The sequence below is a fragment of the Mangifera indica genome, chromosome 12, assembly GCF_011075055.1.
Source record: "Mangifera indica cultivar Alphonso chromosome 12, CATAS_Mindica_2.1, whole genome shotgun sequence".
NCBI lineage: Eukaryota > Viridiplantae > Streptophyta > Magnoliopsida > Sapindales > Anacardiaceae > Mangifera > Mangifera indica.
In genome coordinates, this window is record NC_058148.1 from 13386913 (window position 1) to 13406429 (window position 19517).

The 19517-nt window shown below is 32.3% G+C and overlaps 1 protein-coding gene and 1 pseudogene across 1 annotated transcript; one reads left to right on the forward strand and one right to left on the reverse strand.

Moving 5' to 3' along the window:
• Positions 1-709: 709 nt before the first annotated feature.
• LOC123193581 lies at positions 710-6226 on the forward strand (annotated as a pseudogene).
• Positions 6227-10597: 4371 nt separating this feature from the next.
• On the reverse strand, positions 10598-12535 carry LOC123193265 (polyphenol oxidase, chloroplastic-like). Its single transcript, XM_044606126.1, has one exon. The coding sequence runs from the start codon at positions 12491-12493 to the stop codon at positions 10712-10714; it is 1782 nt and encodes a 593-aa protein (XP_044462061.1). The 5' UTR covers positions 12494-12535; the 3' UTR covers positions 10598-10711.
• Between the last annotated feature and the right edge of the window lie 6982 nt (positions 12536-19517).

Here is a 19517-nt window from a genome sequence, read left to right on the forward strand (position 1 = left end):
AAATGTTAAGCTCAAATTTTGTTGCATCGTTGAGTAATGGATATGAAACAGCCATCTCATAAACTGTTATAAAATCGTGTAAAAAATCCAACTTAACATCAACCCTTTTTATCCATGGCAAGACTAGTGAGTGGTTGAAAACAAACTCAAAATTGCTGAAGCTGGCCTTAAAAATTACCGAACTTCAGTTTCTCAACTGGGCTCTCCGTTTTCTGGAGAAAGTTCAGATCATCTTCTTAGAAAGAATCTCTTTGGCCCCCCATCTGGAAATCTCTTTGCGCATCAAGTTTTTCTGCTAAGCTAATGTCCCATTTGAATTTTCTTGAACTTCCTTTTTGTTTATTGCTCAATAAGGTTTGAATCATTCTTTGAATTAAGCAAAAAAGAAAGGAAAGATTTATGTATGCACATGTATACATAACAACATCAAATATAAGACTTAGCATGGCAGACAAAGCAATTGAAATAGCAAGAGTCTATGGTTTCTGCACGTCGCATGCGATGTAGAGCCGTAAAACAAACGAGGTACAATTTTATTTTCATGGTCTCATTCTGTTCCAGGATTAATGAAGGCTTGAATCCTGACGTTTAATATTTTTGTAATTCTGAAAACAGAATTGACGATGAAAGATAAATGAGTTATCAGTTTTCGCTTTGATGAGCAATCTTAACATTGGCAGGGAAATAAGCAACTGCTGGACCCTTTCAAAGGCTCTTCCCTATTCCAGAATGAGAAGGAAGTTAAAGGCTTGAGAATGAACAAGTCATCTGGAAATTCGGATGGAATTTTAATGGTAAACTTGAAAAAGAAGATCATGACATTTAGTGACATCATTGACCTTCCTCCTTCTGATTGTTCAAATTCAACACGAGGTATTAATTTTCTGTCCCCAATCGACCTCTCAAAAAAATTCGTGAAAAAAGTATCAGAAATCCTGAATTCAACGTTCTTACTTGCAGATGCTGATGAGGACGATGAAAGATCTCCAAAATCTGTTTCCTGAAATCGTTCCGAAGATTCAATTATCAGAAATGAAAGAAGCATCAATAGGTCAAATTTTGGGTCCTTTTTCCAAGACTCTAAAATCCATTGAAAGTTCATGGAGGACGAATAGAGATTCAATGGACATATTTGAATTGGATATGCATCGAGATGAGGAGAACAGCCACACAGAGCAACGTGGCAATATGTTTAGGTTGCAAGTATGAAATATGAATTACCCTTTTGATTTTCTTAATTGAAATTGCTAAAAGAATTATTTATGCTGTAGTTGAAAGTGTACTGGGAACACTAGATTCCTTGATTAGGATTGCCATGGAGAAGTTCAATGTGATGGATGAAGATTTGGCGAGGAAAGATTCAAGTCCACCGGGTAGCCCACTAGGGAAAATCCTGGGGACTTGGTCGGACTACGACGGTAGCTCCTTCTGTGGTTCTCCGGCCACGCTGACGTCGGTTCTTCCGAATTCGAGTTCACATTATACCTCACCGCTTCTCTTGCCTCTCAGAGTTCAAGCAGTTGGGAAATTAAACCCTCTTGATGTCAAACGCCCGTCTTTCCACAAGCCTCCTCAAGCCCAAATTCAAGATTCCAGGATTTCCGCTGAAAACAACAATATTGTTGATGAAATTATGGAAGATGAACAATTGGATAAAGCACCGGCTGCTAATGTTGAAGAAATTGAAAAGCCAAAGAATTTGGTGACAGCTCCTATAACCGTAGCAATGGAACCTTCAAGACAGCCAAATTTGTCTCCAGATGTAGAACTGGCATCATCACCGCCTACTCTACCTCCAACGCCTGATTTCGGACCAAATTTAACACCGTCAATGCCGCCACCACCGCCCCCAGCACCCATTTTGAAGCTAGTGTTAAGGTTACAGCAGCGCAATCAATGCCACCGCCACCACCGCCTCCCCCTGGAAAGTTAGGAGCTGTATCACTAACACCTCTGCCGCCTCTGCCACAGATGCCAGTTGTAAATGGAGCTGCTGCGCCTCCACCTCCTCCAGTTGGGACGGTAAGATTCTTGCGACCCAATAAAGCTACTAAATTGAAGAGGTCGAACCAAATGGGGAAGTTATATCGGCTTCTAAAAGGGAAGATTGAAGGAAGTGATTCAAGTAAATCGACAAGGGGAAGAAGGGGTGTTGGTGGATCTGGAGCTGGTGGAAAAGGAATGGCTGATGCACTAGCAGAAATGACAGAAGTATAAAGATAAACTAAATTAATCGATCTACTATAGTTATTCATATCTCGAATAAATTTAAAATATTTTCTTTTATGATCTCTCAGATCAGCCTACTTCCAAAAAATTTAAGAAGATGTTCAAAAGTATGCAAAGCCAATCACAGAGTTGAAACTTCAATTACTACTTCCCAGACAAAGGACATGGCTGAGCTGCTTCAATTCCATAAACAAGTGGAATCACTGCTTGAGAATTTGACTAATGAATCTCGGGTTTAAATCATCTTAGTGTTGTTCATTACTGTAAATTTAATATTCATTTTTATGGTTTCCCATGACGATGAGCTGCAAATAATTAATGGTTTGATATGCAGGTGCTAGCACGATTTGAAGGCTTCCCTTCAAAGAAGTTGGAAGCAATGAGGACAGCCACAGCATTATTCTCTAAGCTAAAAGAAATGGTCACTGAATTGCAAAAATGGAAGATTGTGGCTCCATTGAAGCAACTCCTGGACATGGCTGAACGTTACTTTAAGGGAAAGGCCAAACGACTATTTCCCACCCAAGGTATGCTGCAATCTCAAGTTTCTATTCTTTAATTATGAAAACACCAAATACCCACTTATAGTCGGTTAAATTTAATAAAATCCTAACGGTGATAAATTTAATCTCATTTTCCCCCCCTAAAAGTTTAAAAACTAATATTTTTTCCCTAAGCTAAGTTTGTAAAAATCGCATTCCCCCCTAGGGTTTATTTCCAAACCCTTTCACTTTCTCCAGCGCCATCGCTGGCCGTCTTCCCCTCCCGACGGTTTCTCTTTCACCGAAAGCCCCCCTCAACTCCACCCCAACTCATCCGGTGCAGAGAGACGTTGTCTGGGAAGAGAAATCGTCTTCCCAGATGACAAAGACGAGATTGATCGATCTCGTCTTCGTCGTCTGGGAAGACGATCGTCTTCCTAGATGAAGAAGACTCGTCTTCCCAGACGACGACAACTGGGAAGACGCTCGACAAAGTTCTTCGTCTTCCACGGCTTTTTCGACGTCGGTCGAACGTCTAAATGGGAGGAAAGAGATCGTCGGAAGGAGAGGATGCTTCGAGAGGGAGAGACCATCGGCAATGGAGCTGAAGATACGTCGGAGATTTCAAAACGAAACCCTAGGGTGAAACTGCAATTTTTTAAAACTTAGGCTGAGGGAAAATTTTAGTTTTTAAAGTTTATGAGGGCAAAAGTAGATTCTATTTTAGTTTATTTTTAATATTATAGAGAAAATGATAATTTTACCCTTACCACCGTTAGAGTTTTGTTAAATTTAACCAGTCATGGGTGGTTGTTTGATGTTTCCATAGTTAAAGGATACCTTGGGTGGGAAATAGTCGTTTGGCCTAAGGGAAATTATAAAAAATGGCTAAAATACCGTCCCACAAAGCAAAAATGCCCAAAGTCACTATTTTCAAGCAAAAATGCCCAAATTCACTATTCCTAAGCAAAAATGCCCATGACTTTTTCTAAAACGCCAAAATTACCTTTCCTCTCATTTATAAAAACCCTCTTCACTCATTATGAGGAGTTAAATGAAATTTTATTAAAATTAGAGGGGCATTTTGATATTATACATTTCTCAATGAAATTTTAGGAATAGATAATTGAGGGGTCAAATTAAATGTTATTAAAATTGAGGGGCATTTTGATATTAAACATTATAGTAACATTATAAATGAAATTTCAGTTCAACTTTTAGAATTTCATCGTTTTACGATATATCAACTCGTATTTTTCAGATATCTGAAGAATTTTTTTATTGTTGTCATTCTAGGGTATTTCAACTTTTAAAATTCGAATTTCAGTTCCGTTTTTTTGAATTTTACTATTTTACGATATATCGAATGTATTTTCCAGATTTTTGAAGAATTTTTCGATTGTTACCATTCTAGGGTATTTCAACTTTTAGAATTCGAATTTTAGTTTCGTTTTTTCGAATTTCACCTTTTTATGATATATCGACTCGTATTTTTCAAATTTTCAAAGAATTTTTCGATTATTGCCATTCTAAGGTATTTCAATTTTTAGAATTCGAATTTTAGTTTTGTTTTTTTTGAATTTTACCATTTTACAATATATCGATTAGTATTTTCCAAAATTCTGAAGAATTTTTCGATTGTTGTCATTCTAGGGTATTTCAACTTTTAGAATTCGAATAATTGATATATTGAAATATCTTAGAATGTCAATAATAAAAAAATTACTTGAAAATCTAAAAAACAAATCTAAATTTATAAAACTACATGTTCAAATAGCTTATGAACGAGAAAACCGAAAAATCAATCAAAAATTTGGTAATTATATCGTAAAACGCATCTAAAAAAGCACATCATAATTACAAATATAAAATTTGAAAATTACATATGAAAAATGTCTAGTTCGGTTACAAACAAACTTAAAATCATAAAAACTGAAAATCCTAAATTTGATAAAATAATAAAACTACATAATACACATTGAAACAGTTTTATGTTGGCCCCCCCAATTTAGTGGTGTTATAGAGCTCGAAACGAGCTTCGCGTTGATATATTATAGGCCCCGTAACTCCTCCCGGATCAAAAGTTATGGCTGTTCAAATTCTATCTCATGTAAACCCTATAGTTTTAAAAAAGTTAATTTCCACCCAACAGCCCACTATCACGTGGCAAATTTCAAAAAAATCTACAGTGGAATGAGGACTCTCACACAGCTCCCTAATATTTTGAAAACACTAAGTAAGCCCCTTAACCCACTGTCAACAGTGAGAGAAATCGTCCGACAGTGGGAAACATTGTTCCCACTGTCGGACTGTCGAACGTTTCGGAAGGGATTTCCAGCCAAAATTCATCGTTTTGGCCTCCAATTTCAACACAAATCAAATCTATATAAGCTATAACACAAAACCCCTCAACCAATTCAACGAAATCAACGAAGAATCAAAACATTTCAAGCATTGTTCAAAATCGAAACTCTAAATCCTAAACTGCAAAATCTCACTCAAATCTCAATAATATGAACAATAACTTGATTCAAATAAGATGACGGAAGATATTCTAACGTGTTGTGCCATTTTCGGTTGTCGAAAACCACAAAAATGGTCGAAAATCTGACCGATAGTGGGATGACAGTGGGACAGGGGAAAATTTCGAATTTTCCCCTGTTTTTGAACAGTGATTTCACAGTGGGAACAGGGAAATTTGCTGAGTTTATATATGGGTAGTTTCGGTATATTACAAAAGTTTGGCATTTTTGTTTTAATCTGAATTTTTTAGATAATTTTGCTTAAACCCCCTTACTTTAGCCTATTTTTTATAATTTCCCTTACTTTAATAAGGTTATTCTTATGTTTTCATCATAATCGAATTTAGAAGAATTTAGAAACATTAAAACAAAAGCAAAAATACCTCACAAGTGAAAAAAAAAAAAGACACTAATTAACTTGCAGATCAAAGGAGAAATCGAAGCATTGGAGAGGACAAAAGATGAGGAAGTGAAGAAATTTCAAAATCATAATATTCATGTCGACTTCGTCATCCTCTTCAAGATCAAAGAACTAATGGTGGACGTTTCCTCCGGCTGCATGGAGCTTGCACTGAAGGTAAACAAACATATGCACACATCTTTACATTGTTGGATTTTCATGAAGTGACGTCCATTTCACAGGGAATGCTGTTTTTTGAACTTGATTCAGGAAAGTAGAGAAAGAAACGCAGAAGCAGCAAAGGGAAACAAATGTGAAGGAAAAGCAGAGGAAAGTGTTAAAATACCATAGAGAGCATTTCAGTTTGCATTTCGGGTTTACAATTTTGCGGGAGGACATGACGATCGAGCTGACAATCTCACCCAAGAATTGGCTCGAGCAACTGAGACAATTCCTAGCCAGAATTGATATCGAACTCGATCTCCAACCTCTATTCAAATAAGTATCGTGATAATGTAAGCAGTGTGTAATACAAAGAGTGCGTGATATTTGATTACTTATAAAAGAGAAAGTTGATGGCGGCATTGAAGCCTAATCGAATTTTGAGAGGCCTCGTTATGCACTTCTTTTTGAGTTAAAAGTAGAGAAATATTTGATTAATTAGGACTACTAATACTACTACTGATTGCTTGTGCTGCTACGGTGAATATCAGTGGAGGACTCAAGCCAGGTCAAGGGTAGTCAACTAACCCTTTTATGTCTAAAAAATTCATAGTTTTTATATTTTTACAATAATTATTCTTAAATTTTTTTTCATCTTTTGTAACGGTTATATTTTATTTTTATTCATCATTAACTCTTTAAAATTTTATCTTAGGTTCATTGTGAAAAAATATCTATTTGTATTCACCCTTGAAACTGAACAAAATATAAGGCCAAAAGACTTATACCCACTCAATGTTTAAACCATTCACAAAATCTTATCCATTAACTTTGAAAATTTTAAATAACCATTATCAACTATTACCATTAGCAAAATCAGTTAGTTAAGGTTATAAATGTTATTTAACTAGTAATATTAAAAAATTTAAATTTTATCTCATTTTCTCATTCTAATTTTGAAAATTGACAATTTCTCTTAACTTAGTTTTGAAAACTTACATTTTCCTTTCACTATTAGGGTTTTACTTTTTTACTCATTATAATTGTCTCATTATCTTCAGAAAATTGTAGTTATAACCCCACAATTGTATTATCTATTTTTAGCAATTGTTCTTCTCAATGATTTATTTACATAGTAATCTTCTTCTTGTGAACACACTCACCCTCCCTAGTGATATTTCCTATGTGTATATTATGGTTTTTCTGATTGAGAACGAGTACTGCTTAAACAAGTTGGGACAAACCTCTATGAGATTTAGAAGCACGAAAGACCATTAAGCGAATTGATTAATGGTTTGCACTCCAACGATTCATTCAATAAATTCTTCGATGTTCTAAAACATTGAATAAATTTTGAGCACTCATGTTCCCGTGATGTTACTGTCAAGCTCTCACAGAATGACCTTTTTAGCTGGGTGACTTGACAGATCCACCACACAGCCAAATATCATCGCCCTCACCCGGCGGCTCCAAGCGGTGATAGTCGCTCAAACTAAACCCTTGGTAAGTGATAAATATTACTCACAAACAAAACATAACTCAGAAACAAAATGAATTAACCCAATACCGACAAATGGAAGCTGAACATAATTACATAATAGTGACGTTATTATTCATGTAAATTTGAATGAAATGTGTTAGCTAAGCACGAAGCAATGTGAGGAATTAGAGATGGAATTTATGGGCAGAATCTGGCTAGGTTTAAAGACACTTTTAGAATGGTTAAGTAAGACGCTCTTTAGCTGCTCAACCTTCACATCCATCGCCATTGTCATTGCCATTTTCACTCTCTCATTTTATAACAGAATTTTTTTAATCAATAATTGTAAAAATCAAATCACAAATTTGGCAACCTATTGTGCCGACAAAGGGCTCTTCTCAAGAACAATCTCACAAAGAGAGTCAAGTAGTTATGTGATAGGTAATTTTTAGTTTGGTGGATCATGACAAAATGTGCTTCATAGGCTTATGATTCATCGATGAGAAAAACTTTAATAAACACATTAAAGATATCATCAATAAGAAAACGTGTGTCAACAAGATAAATATTAAAGTGTCAAAATAAATTATTGAAAAAAAAAAATACAATTGTGCAAATGTAATTATAATTTTCTAAAAAATAATAGGTAACTATAACGAATAAAAAAATAAAACCCTAATTTTAAATATTACCGAAAGATGATACCCCAAAATTAATAAATAGGATTTTATTAATAAACTAAACATTGAGTGAAAACAGGTCCTTTGGCCCAGACATAATGGTCAGTTAATGGACTTTTGTAAGAAAAAGTCATAGAAATGAGAGCCTTGATTCAGAAACGTGCTGAAAGAATTCCTTCAATATCAATTTAAAGTCCAACAATTAATTAGTGGTATACATTGTATCCCTACGTTCCCCTGTGCCTCTGACAGGCATGGGGAAATTTTGTTATCGGCGGATTCTTTGAACAAACAAAGAAGACAAAGTTGAGCTCAGTAGCCAACAAGGACCGAGATAACATTGCCTGTTTATTACTTTAATTAATGGCGATTTTTCAACGACTCCCACCTGCTATGCCTACAAACCTACAAACAATAACTTTGATTTTTTAAATGCGGTGAATTAATTAATAATCAATGTTTAAAATATGTTATAATTGCCTTAATATCTACCATTCTCTTGCATTTAAATAATTAAATTTAGATCTCCTCTTGCTTCCCTTCCATACTTAACATTCAATCGGGCTGTCTGTTGGTCAATGAGTCATTGGTATGACATGGAAGCATACCCCTCGTTTAATGCAAATCCGGATTTATACAATTAATTTTTGAAAATTTAAATATACATATTTTTATTAAAATTTATTGTTATAATTAAAAATAAATTATTATTTAATTAAAAATATTTAAAAAATAAAAATTTATAATTTTTTCTCTAAATTTAAAAATAATTTTTTTTACTTAAAATTTTAAAAATTAACTATTTTTTTAAAGGATTTTTGCCCTCACCAGAGACAATAAAGTCGCCGCTCTCTCCATTCCGAGATGAACAGTAACAATATTTTAAGATTTTTAGATCATTGAAACGGAAAAACTAGAATGCTATCACCACTAGTCAGCCAACCAACCACCGTCCACCAATAATGAACAACAGCAAACGACAGCTTCTCGTCGATCATCAGGAGAATGACACTAGAATGCTCGGGAGAGGCTGTAGGCCATCCGTCTCCTCGTCTTCTCGTCGAAGATAGCCGAAGAAACGGAAGCAGAGGAGAAGTCGTCTTCTCGTCTTCTCCTCGTCGGCGATCTTTGACGAGAAGCCGTCCGAATTATTCTTCTCTGCTTTCGTTTCTTCAACGAGTTTGGTTTTCCTTCGCGACGTTCCACATCTTACCTAGCAGTTCCTCTCCCTGTCGTTTCATTTTCCTTGCTGTTGCTCATTATTGGTGGACGGTGACTGGCTGGCTGCCTGTGTTCGTATTCAAGCTGGCGACTTTGCTGTCTCTGTTGAAAAAAATTGTTAATTTTTAAATTTACGAAGAAAACTGCAATAAATTTTTAATTTTTTTTAATAATTTTAACTAAATAATATTTTTTTCTAATTTTAATATAAAGATAAATATTTAAATTTTAAAAAATTAATGGATAAAACTTTCAATCTGTACCAAACTTTGGGTGGGAATAAGCTTTTTGGCCTTATAATTAATCAAAGTCTCAAGTCTTATCTTTATGGATTATTCGTATTCAAAATAGCAAGAATAACTCCATCTACAACTAAAAATAATATCTAAATCAAGTGTCTGTCTATATTCAAAGTATGACTTTTGTCATTAGTTCCATCATACTGTTATTGAATCTTTATATCGATCTTCCCCATTATTCATCTTCAAAATGGCCTCTAACATGAAGTCATTCATGTTGAAACCTTATTAGATTTATACCAGCAGAAGATTCAGAACTCTCATTACCATCGTGCTATACTTTGGCAACTTGTTATTTTCAAACTCAAAGTGATTTCTCACGTAGATTATCTTGATTTGAAGAGATTTTACATTAGTTTAATAATCATTCCAAATTTGGATCTGGTCTTGCCTACCTGCCTCTTGTCCAATTTTAAAACATACTCTATTCAAACTGAATTAAGTCCTCTCCCCATTATTTCATTCCAACTCTTTTGTTTATTTTGGTCTTGTTAATAGTAGATGTCATATTTAAGTCCACAAATCTTATAGGGCTTGAAATCGTCAATCCGTGTGCAAATCATATTGACCAAATTTGAACTCCAATTATTCTTAATAATTATAAAATTAATAATTTAATCTTGATATTTCATCGATACATTTTAAACTTATTCTCTTGCAATTGCCCCCCTCAAACTGCTCCTTATTATTTTACTACAGTATCTTAATCAAAACATTATATGAGTACCATCAGATAGAATTTTTCAATAAGACGCCTACTAAAATTAGCATTTACATATAAAATGTTCAAACTTATATAAGAATTCAAGTCACTTCTGTTTCCTAACTTATACTTTCCATTTTTCGATATAAAAATTAAAGAATCTAAATTTCAATGTGTTTATTTCTTTCTATTACCAAATTTTTTATTATATAGCTAAACAAAAATTAATATTGATTCATACAAAAATAATATCTTAAATGAAAGATCTTGTTACAAAAATTTCTCTTCAAGTCTAAAATTGTTTTTGAGGCGGCTGTATGCAAAATGATCCCAGAAAAATGTCTAAAATATATAGATTGTTCGTCTATATAATATGCTGTCTACCTGGGTAAATAGGTTAATTAGACGATACATAAAACTGAAGCATAATTTAAGTCATTTATTTACTCAAATTCTGGTTTTAAAATGAAACACAGCAGGTTTGTCAAAGCCATGAGTTGAACAAGCAAAATACGTAAGATGACAAATTAGTCTTAATCGTCGGCAAATTCAATCTTGATACCGCCAATGCTGACATTTTTCCCGTATCTGGGCACCAAAGTTACCACCACACTGTCATCATCTTCAGCATTCAAATCCTCTAACAAATCAGTGAGTCCCAATATCAAGCGAGTCTTCAGCTTCCTGTGGTGCTTATGCTTGTGCGGTACACTCACAAAACTCCCCGCAAACTCAGTCTTGTCCGGCCCAGTTGCCACCTCATCCTCATCATTGATAAACACATCGAATTTCACCGCTGTGTCTTTCTCAAACTCAATGCCGTCTATGACCAATACCTCCTCTTCCTCTTCTTTCTCCTTCTTGCTCCTTGATTTCCTTGGCCTCGGAACCACAGTGCTTATAGTTTTGTCCAAAACTATAGGGAACTGAGTTGGCTCAACAAAGTTTGTTTTCAACTCCGCTGCGTGTGCTACGCCAAGAGCGTTTGCCACTTTCTTGAAAATTTTCTTAGGCGTTGGTTTATTTTTAAGCCATGGAATTTCAACATCTTGATAAACATATCCCAGATTTTTAGTATCTAAACAATCACGAACCTTAACACGAACAGGCTTAGCGTTCTCATCATAGAAAAGAAAACTGGCCTCAAGCCAATCTGGGTCAGTGAAATCTTTTCTCTTCCCTCCTAATGTCTTCCAAACCGTCCACATTCGATCAACATTCGAGTGATGAGCGAAGAAGATAGGGTCTCTTCCTGCCGAGTAGAAATTCCCCATGTCTTCAATATTTGGCTGTGTTCGATCGCCACTCCATATATGAACAGGCCCATGTGGAATATTCTCCAACGCACCGGCTCCGGGATCGGATTCATCACCGGCACGGTATGCGCTTCCCATGAAAAGCTTAGCAGTCTTGCCATTGGACACCATTTGTCGGTACATGATCTTAAGATTGCTATCAATTTGATCCTTTTTTGTTGTGGTTTCATCAGTAAGATTATAATCAAGATCGATCAGTTTGGGTGGCTGGTGCTTTGCATCGCGCAGTTTGTTGTACAGTGATGACCTAGGATTTGCATAAATGGAAGGCATTTTCATCCCATCAGGGGAATCCCAATTCCAGAATGGCAGAGTAAAACTTGGATCATCAATCAATTTTCCCAAAATCTTCTCATAGAAATATAGATAATATCTATGAAACGGGAAAAACAACCATGAGTTGTGAACTTGGAGGTCAAGCTCGGGAAAGCCAACTTGGTGGTAGGCCCCATCACAGTAGGCACAATGAACGTTGGCTTGTTGCGTGAAGCTACGAGGATCATCGGCAGGAAGCTCTTTCATGAGCTGAATAGCCCTTTCGTATTTGGCTACATATTTATCATCAACCAAATGTGCGGCCCGCCTAACTCGCAAAGCATTATATGTAGGGAGCTTGAAGTCTGTGATTTTTGTAGATGGTGGTGGGCAGCAATTCGTTGGCTTTGCACCAGCAGGTAAGTCAGCTTTGCCACATTTGGTTAAGTCCGGAGCTTGAATTGGAGTAGCCAAGGCAAATGGATCAGAAGTGAGATTTGCCACTCCATAAAGACCCCCCAGACCAACGAGGACATCTCTTCTATCAAATTTGTTCCCAGAAAATTCTCCTTCTTTGGAGCTAGGGCTAGAGTTTTGCTCACCATTTGTGACTTTGCATATGGAATAGGGTTTACGCTTTCGAACAATGGAGAGTTGAGATGTCTTTTGGGAAGAAGGAGAGAGGGAGGAGGTGAGGGTGATTGGAATGGTGGAGGACAGAGAGAAAGTCGACGCCATGACCATGAATCCTTGGCTTCCTGGTTTGTGTAGTGACTTATGCGCTAGCGATTTCACTGTTTTATAATGAGTGAGGTTGGAATTTTCTTACATTTTTATTGCACATGTTGCTACGTTATCTTAAAGTTGACAAATTAGTTAGTTTGAAAATTATATATGCCACGTGAATAAATAATAAACTAAGAAGACATTAATCGAAACAAGGAAGAGAAATTTCTGTGTTGCAGTTCATATTTGGCTTGCTACCGGAAGTTTGTATTTATCAGAATCCAGAGTACGCGTAATATTATTACACTATTCTTTTAAATATATAATTAATATTTAAATAATATATAATTATTTAATTAATATAATTTATCTTTAATGTAAAATTATTTTTATATATTATTTATTTTTAAAAATGATGTCAATGATGAGGTAATATGCTCGTCATTCATAAGTTTATTGCAAGAGGTTCTATTGGCTGCTATAATTAAATAATATATAAAAAATTGATGGGAGGAGATTCGTGTATATAATTAATATACACGGACCGAGAAAGATATGTTACACCATACTCATTATTTAAAAAAAAAAATTATGAATATAATTAAATAATATGGTTTTTTTAATTTTAAAATTATATATATAAGTTAATAATTTTTTTTGTTTTCATAATATTACTCTTATATAAGAACGGTGTCATTTCTTTATTTAGATTAACGATTTAATTTAAATAATAATATATTAAAATAATAAATATCTTTTTATTTATAATAAAGATCGACATTTAACTTAAATTTTTGACTCATTAAATATCATTAAAAAATGTTAAACAAACAATAATATTTCATATATATTGTCCTTATCTCAATCAATGTGTTTTAATAATTATAGTTAGTAGATAATTTTGAATTCAATGATAAATAAATGGTTTGAACAAATTTCAAAGATAGCCTAATAATTTTTACATGTAACAGATAAAATTCTTCACTTGATTGTTCATTGTTGACTGTCGTGCAGGTTCATAGCTTGTGATGCTTAATATTTTATTAGTTTCTTTAAGTTAGCTAAACCTTTGAGTCTTTCATCTACCATTCGTCATGGCTCATGGTCGACAGATTCATTGTAATTTGTGGAAAAAAAAAAGATTATCTTTTCCAGGACGCAATCAATAAGTCTGAAAACTCTAAAAAATGTCGACAAAAATGAAGGGCGTGTTTGGGTTGGCAAGGTAACCATAGTCAAGATTTCTTTCTCATAGCGAGAAAAATTCAATTTCAGACTGCGTATTCATCGTTTGCAAGATTAATACGTTTTCTTGTAGTTAAATTTAAATTTGAGAATAGTCAATTGAATATTTGAATGATATGATCATCATATAAATTATATCTAATTAGATTATTTTGAGATATAATTTAGATATTTAATCAAATTATTATAACCTATATACAGAATTTTATAGTTCCTTATTAAGTATATAATAGGCACGAAGACTTATTCTCACTTAAAGGATTTATAAAATCTCAAACTTTTACTTGTTAATTTTTAAAAATTTAAATACTCAGATTTCTATTAAAATTAAAGGAAAAAATAAATTTTACTATTAAAGTTAAAAATAAAATATCATTTATCTATAAATATTTTAAAAAAAATTAAAAATTTATCATATTTCTCCTTTAACTTAAAAATTTAATAATTTTCTTTCATTCAAAGTTTAAACAGTTACCATTTTCCTTAAAAAAATTTTCATCACCACTTTCTAATAAACTGTAACCATTTTTTTTAGGGTTTTCTTTTTCCATCACCAGTTTTAACAAATTTCGTCATCTCTGGATGCATTCTCTCTCATTTTTTGATCCTCTTTGTCTCAAACAAAAATAACGAATTGTCGTTACCTTCGATAAAGATGATAAGGGAGGAAAGAAGAGAGAATGTAGTTAGAGATGACAAAATTTGTTGAAAAGAGATGACGAAAAAAACCTTAAAAAGAATATAGTCATTTTTTAAATTTTTAAGTGAGAAAAAATAGTTATATTTTAAAACTAAAAAATGAAAATTTGGTAAATTTTTAATTTTTTAATATTTTTAATTAAATAATATTTTATCTTTAATTATAATGATAAATTTTAATAAAAAATAAATATTTAAATTTTTTAAAACTACCGAATAAAAGTTTGAGATTCCACTCTTTCTTAAGTTGGAAATTGAGAATAAATCTAATATTTCTTTGAAATTTTTAATTTATTAGTGTTGGTAATTGAGGTGATATGATATATTTTAAATTTTTTAAAATATTGTTAAATAAGGTATGACATATGAGATAGTTATCTTATCAGCTAGTATATTATATATTATAGAATTATGTGTGTTTATTTTCAATATATAAATATTTATATGTTTATATATATTATTATATAATTAAATAATTTTAAATTAAAAATAAAATAAGATTTAATCATATAAATATATATATAATTATATATTTAAAATAGATGTATATAGTATTATGGTACTATATATAATATACACGCATGTGGAGAGACAGTTGATGATAATTACGCAAGCGGCTAATGGCCATGGCCACTGACTCTTAAACCTAGAGTTTTGGAAAGTAGCAGGCAGGTGACTCCATGGCATTTGAAATTAGATGAAGATGCCACCAAATCGTTATCAGTATGTGCCAGGGCAAGTTAGTGGGTAATTTCATATATATTATTTACACGTGATTTGAAAGTTGAGGGCCCTTAGTAGGGATCGCATTATTTATATTTTTAAAACAGAGTCCAACCACTACGATTTACTCGGCCTGATTGGGATTTAAAGTTAACACTGATTTTGATGATAAAATTAAAAAAAAAGGGAAAAAGACTATTTCCCACCCAACTTTTAGTCTAATTTCAAACTCACATCTATGGGAGATGAAAAATTCAAACTCTCACTTATAACCAAACTGTCATCCAAATTTTCAGTTAGGGACAAGGGTAAAATCATCATTTTACCTATAAACTTTAACACTTTAAAATTTCACCATTTCTCCCTCCAGGTTTTAAAAACTAACACCTCAACCCATCTTCAAAGTTTAAAAAGTTTAGATTTCACCCCTAAGGTTTGCTTCCTTCTCCAGCCACCACTGACGGTCGACGCATTCCACCAATCTCTCATCTCTAACTACAAAAGACGACGAAAGATGGCCCTTCATCACCCAGATCTAGACGATAAATGATTGTCTAGATTTAGAAGAACAGACAAACGACAACACTTAAGCATTGTCCTTTGTCGTTTGGGTGAAGCGATGAAGAGAGACCTCTTCGTCAATGAAGAGATCTCTATCTCTTCGTCGCACGATGGGACGAAAAGATCTCCGTCTCTTTGTCTCACCGTGCGACGAGAAGATGAAGATCTCTTCATTACACCACCATTGTCATACCAGGAGAAGAAGGAGGTCGAAGATGACATTGAAAGATGAAGTTGAAGAATGTGAGTAAAACTGCTATTTTTGAAAATTATAAGGGGCGGCTGAGTTTTAAAAAATGTGAAAACCTTAGGTTTAGAGGTGAAAATGTTATTTTTCAAAGTTTAAAAACTTTAAGTAAAAGTGAAATGTTAGTTTCTAAAACCTGGGAGGGGCGGGGAGTAATAAACTTTTAACTTTTTAATATAAATAATAAAATGACTATTTTACCCTTCCTTTTAACAGAAAAAATTAACAGAAGTTTGTCTATGGGTAAGAATAGAGGTTTTTCATCTCCTGTAGGTGTAAGTTTGAGAATGCCTAAAAGTTAAGTGGAAAATAATCCTTTCCCCTAAAAAAAATCATGTCATGTTACCAATAATTCATCAAATTAATTATTAAAAAAATTTAAAAGTGATAAGTTCTATATTAAAAATAATTAATAACGAGAAAATTAATATAAATTAAAATTGAAAATAACAAAATTAGAATAGAGAAAAGTTTGAAATAATAAGAGTTGTACTAGAATTAGTTGCCAAACAAAAATTAGGTATTCATTAATGTGTAAGTTTAATATACTACTTCATACGAACTCATGACACTTATAAATAAAACAAAATATACAAACAAATATTTAAATAGAGATGGTAACTTACGATTAAATAATTTAATTATTTATTTATTCTTTTATATCAAAATTATCAAATTATTAAATATTATTATATTAAATTATGTAAATAAATTTTATTTATATATATAATATTACTTTTATAAATAAACGATAGATATTCGCAACTGAAATCTCATCATCCTCTTGCTATAACACCCACCCTATGATGACACTTATCACAGCGAAAACCATCACAAGATAGCTCATCATATGATAACGCCGGTTGCTAAAAGCCCATCAAAAGAAGACACATTCTGTTCCATAAAAAGCCCATTATATTATGATGGCATCGTCGCTAAAAGTCCATCAAAAGAGGGCATAGATTGTCCCAAATCACACGATTGCCAAAAGTCTATCAAGACATTATACAGTTTGTCTTACAAAAGCCCATCACACAATGAGAGAGTTATTTATGCCCATCGAGAGATGACTATCTTTTACTTCGAGTCCATTTCGATCCAAGGATCCATTTAGAGCATCTTTTCACAAACTTTTTCTTATCGTTTTCAGATCTCTTTTTTTGCACCAATTACTAGTATAAGGTAAAGAAAAAAGATAGTTGATATCGGAAGGGGTGAAAAAAATTTGAGAGTAAAAATATCACTTTTTAAAGTTAAAAAATTTTAAATAGAGGTGAAATTATTAGTTTTTAAAATTTACGAAGAAAAATATAATAATTTATATTTTTTAATATTATTAATAAAATAAAAATTTTACCTCTGTTTTTAACAAAAAAATTTAATGACAGTTGACTCATAAATAAAACTTTATATTTTTTAAACACTGTAAATATGATTTTAAAAACGCATTAAAATTTGGAGGAAAAATAGTTCTTTGACGTTACAAAAACGTCAAATTAACTCAACACTAATTTGAAATTATTAATTTAAGATAAAATAAGATAAATTTGCTCAAATAGAGAATAAGAATATTAAGAAAAATCTCTTGAAAAAAGAAATAATCACTAAATAAGAATATATATATATATATATATATATATATATATATATATATATATATATATATATAGAGTTAATAAGATGAATTTCCTAGGGTGATGTAGATGAGAGTTAATTTGAGTAAAGCTTGAGATTCATGAAGTAGCATTTCTTAAACTTCAAGTTAAACTAGATGCGATTGTGGTCAAGGTTGGATTTGAACTAAGTCGAGCTCGAATTCGAGTTCGACTCAGTTTATATATAGTAGAGTTCGAATTCGAGCTTGTAGAAGCTAAACTTGAACTCGATTCAACTCATTTTGAGCTTAAATTTTTAACTACTTTGTTATTAAAATGACGTCGTTTTAATACATATTGATCAAAACGATATCGTTTTGTATTAAAATTTTTAATTAAAAAATTTGATAAGTAGTTCTAGCTCGAGCTTGTATAGGACTGACTCGTTTCGAATTTATTCGAACTGAGTTTAAGCTCAAACTTAAATAGGCTTAATTCGAATCAAATTCTAATTGTGATCCAACTTAAATTGCATCCACACTTAATTTTACCATTTTATGATTACGTTTTTCAATTTAAAAAATTAATTATTCGGATGCAATTTTAAGCTTTCGAAAAATTGACAGAGTCCAAGAAAGTTGGATATTTATATTGTTAATATCGTTTAAGGAGATTTTTTGGGCTAGTTTACAAATCGTAGTGTCACGTGTTCCTTAATAATTGCTGGTATATGATGAAAGGTTAAAGCACTATTTCCCATCCAAATTTTAACCGCCATCAAAATCTTACTAAATGATAAATGGAAAGTCTAAATATTCATCTTTAAACTAATTACTCTTCAAATTTTCAATTAAAGATAAGAGTAAAATTTATCTATAAACTTTAAAACTTTAAAATTTTTATCATTCTCTCTCTAAGTTTTAAAAACTAATATTTCAAAGTTTGAAAAGTTTAAATTTCACTCATACGGTTTACTTCCTTCTCCAACCACTATCATTATGATCGACGGTCAATATTTTCCATTGATCTTTCATCTCCGACTATAAAAGATGATGAATGATGATTCTTGATAGACACATCAATTAGGCTGGGCCAAATGGAGGCCTAACCCGAAGCACGAAAAAAAACCCGGGCACGATAAAGCCCGACCCAGCACTGTAGAGTGTCGAATCGGGCTTAGGGCTTTCATATTAGGCCCATGGGCTGGCTCGGCCCGACCTAGTACTGTTTATAAAATAAATTTTTTCTTTTTTTTTTTTAGGCGGCATAAGCAAAAGGAAGCAAAAGCAATTTTTGCTTCTACTGCCTTGCGGCAGAAGGGCAACCGCTGCATAATTTTAAAAAAAAAAAATTTTAAATAAATCTATTTTATTTTTCTTTATTTTCACTTTTATTTATAAATCTTTTAATCACTCAATTTCAATTATTTCATTATATTTTAAATCTCATTAACTCTCTTTCGAAAAATATCTAAATTCGTAAATAATAATTCTTTATATTTACAATTTCATTTTAATTTTAATTTTATAATTACAAAATATTATAAAATATCTAAATTTACAAATAATAATTATTTATTTTTGAAGAATTCAGAGATTTAAATATAGAAGATGAGTAGATAAATATTATATAGTAGATATATTTTATTTATGTTTTGTAATTTATACCGTATGTAAATTAATTTATTTGTACTATGTTATCAATTTATAATATTTTTCATCATATAATTACGGTATTCCTCCACTACAAGTGAGAGATTATAAATAAAATATTCGAGATACTGTTATCGGTTTTAATAATTGAAAAAAATTTATGTTAAAAAATTTTAATTAAATTTTTTTTTTAAATTGATTAAATGGGTCAGGTTGGCCCGATTAAAGCTCAACCTGACCCCGCCCAATTAAAGCCTTACCCAGCATGATTAAGACCCGTTATTATATGGGTCGGGCCTTGGGCTTTTATATTTCAATGG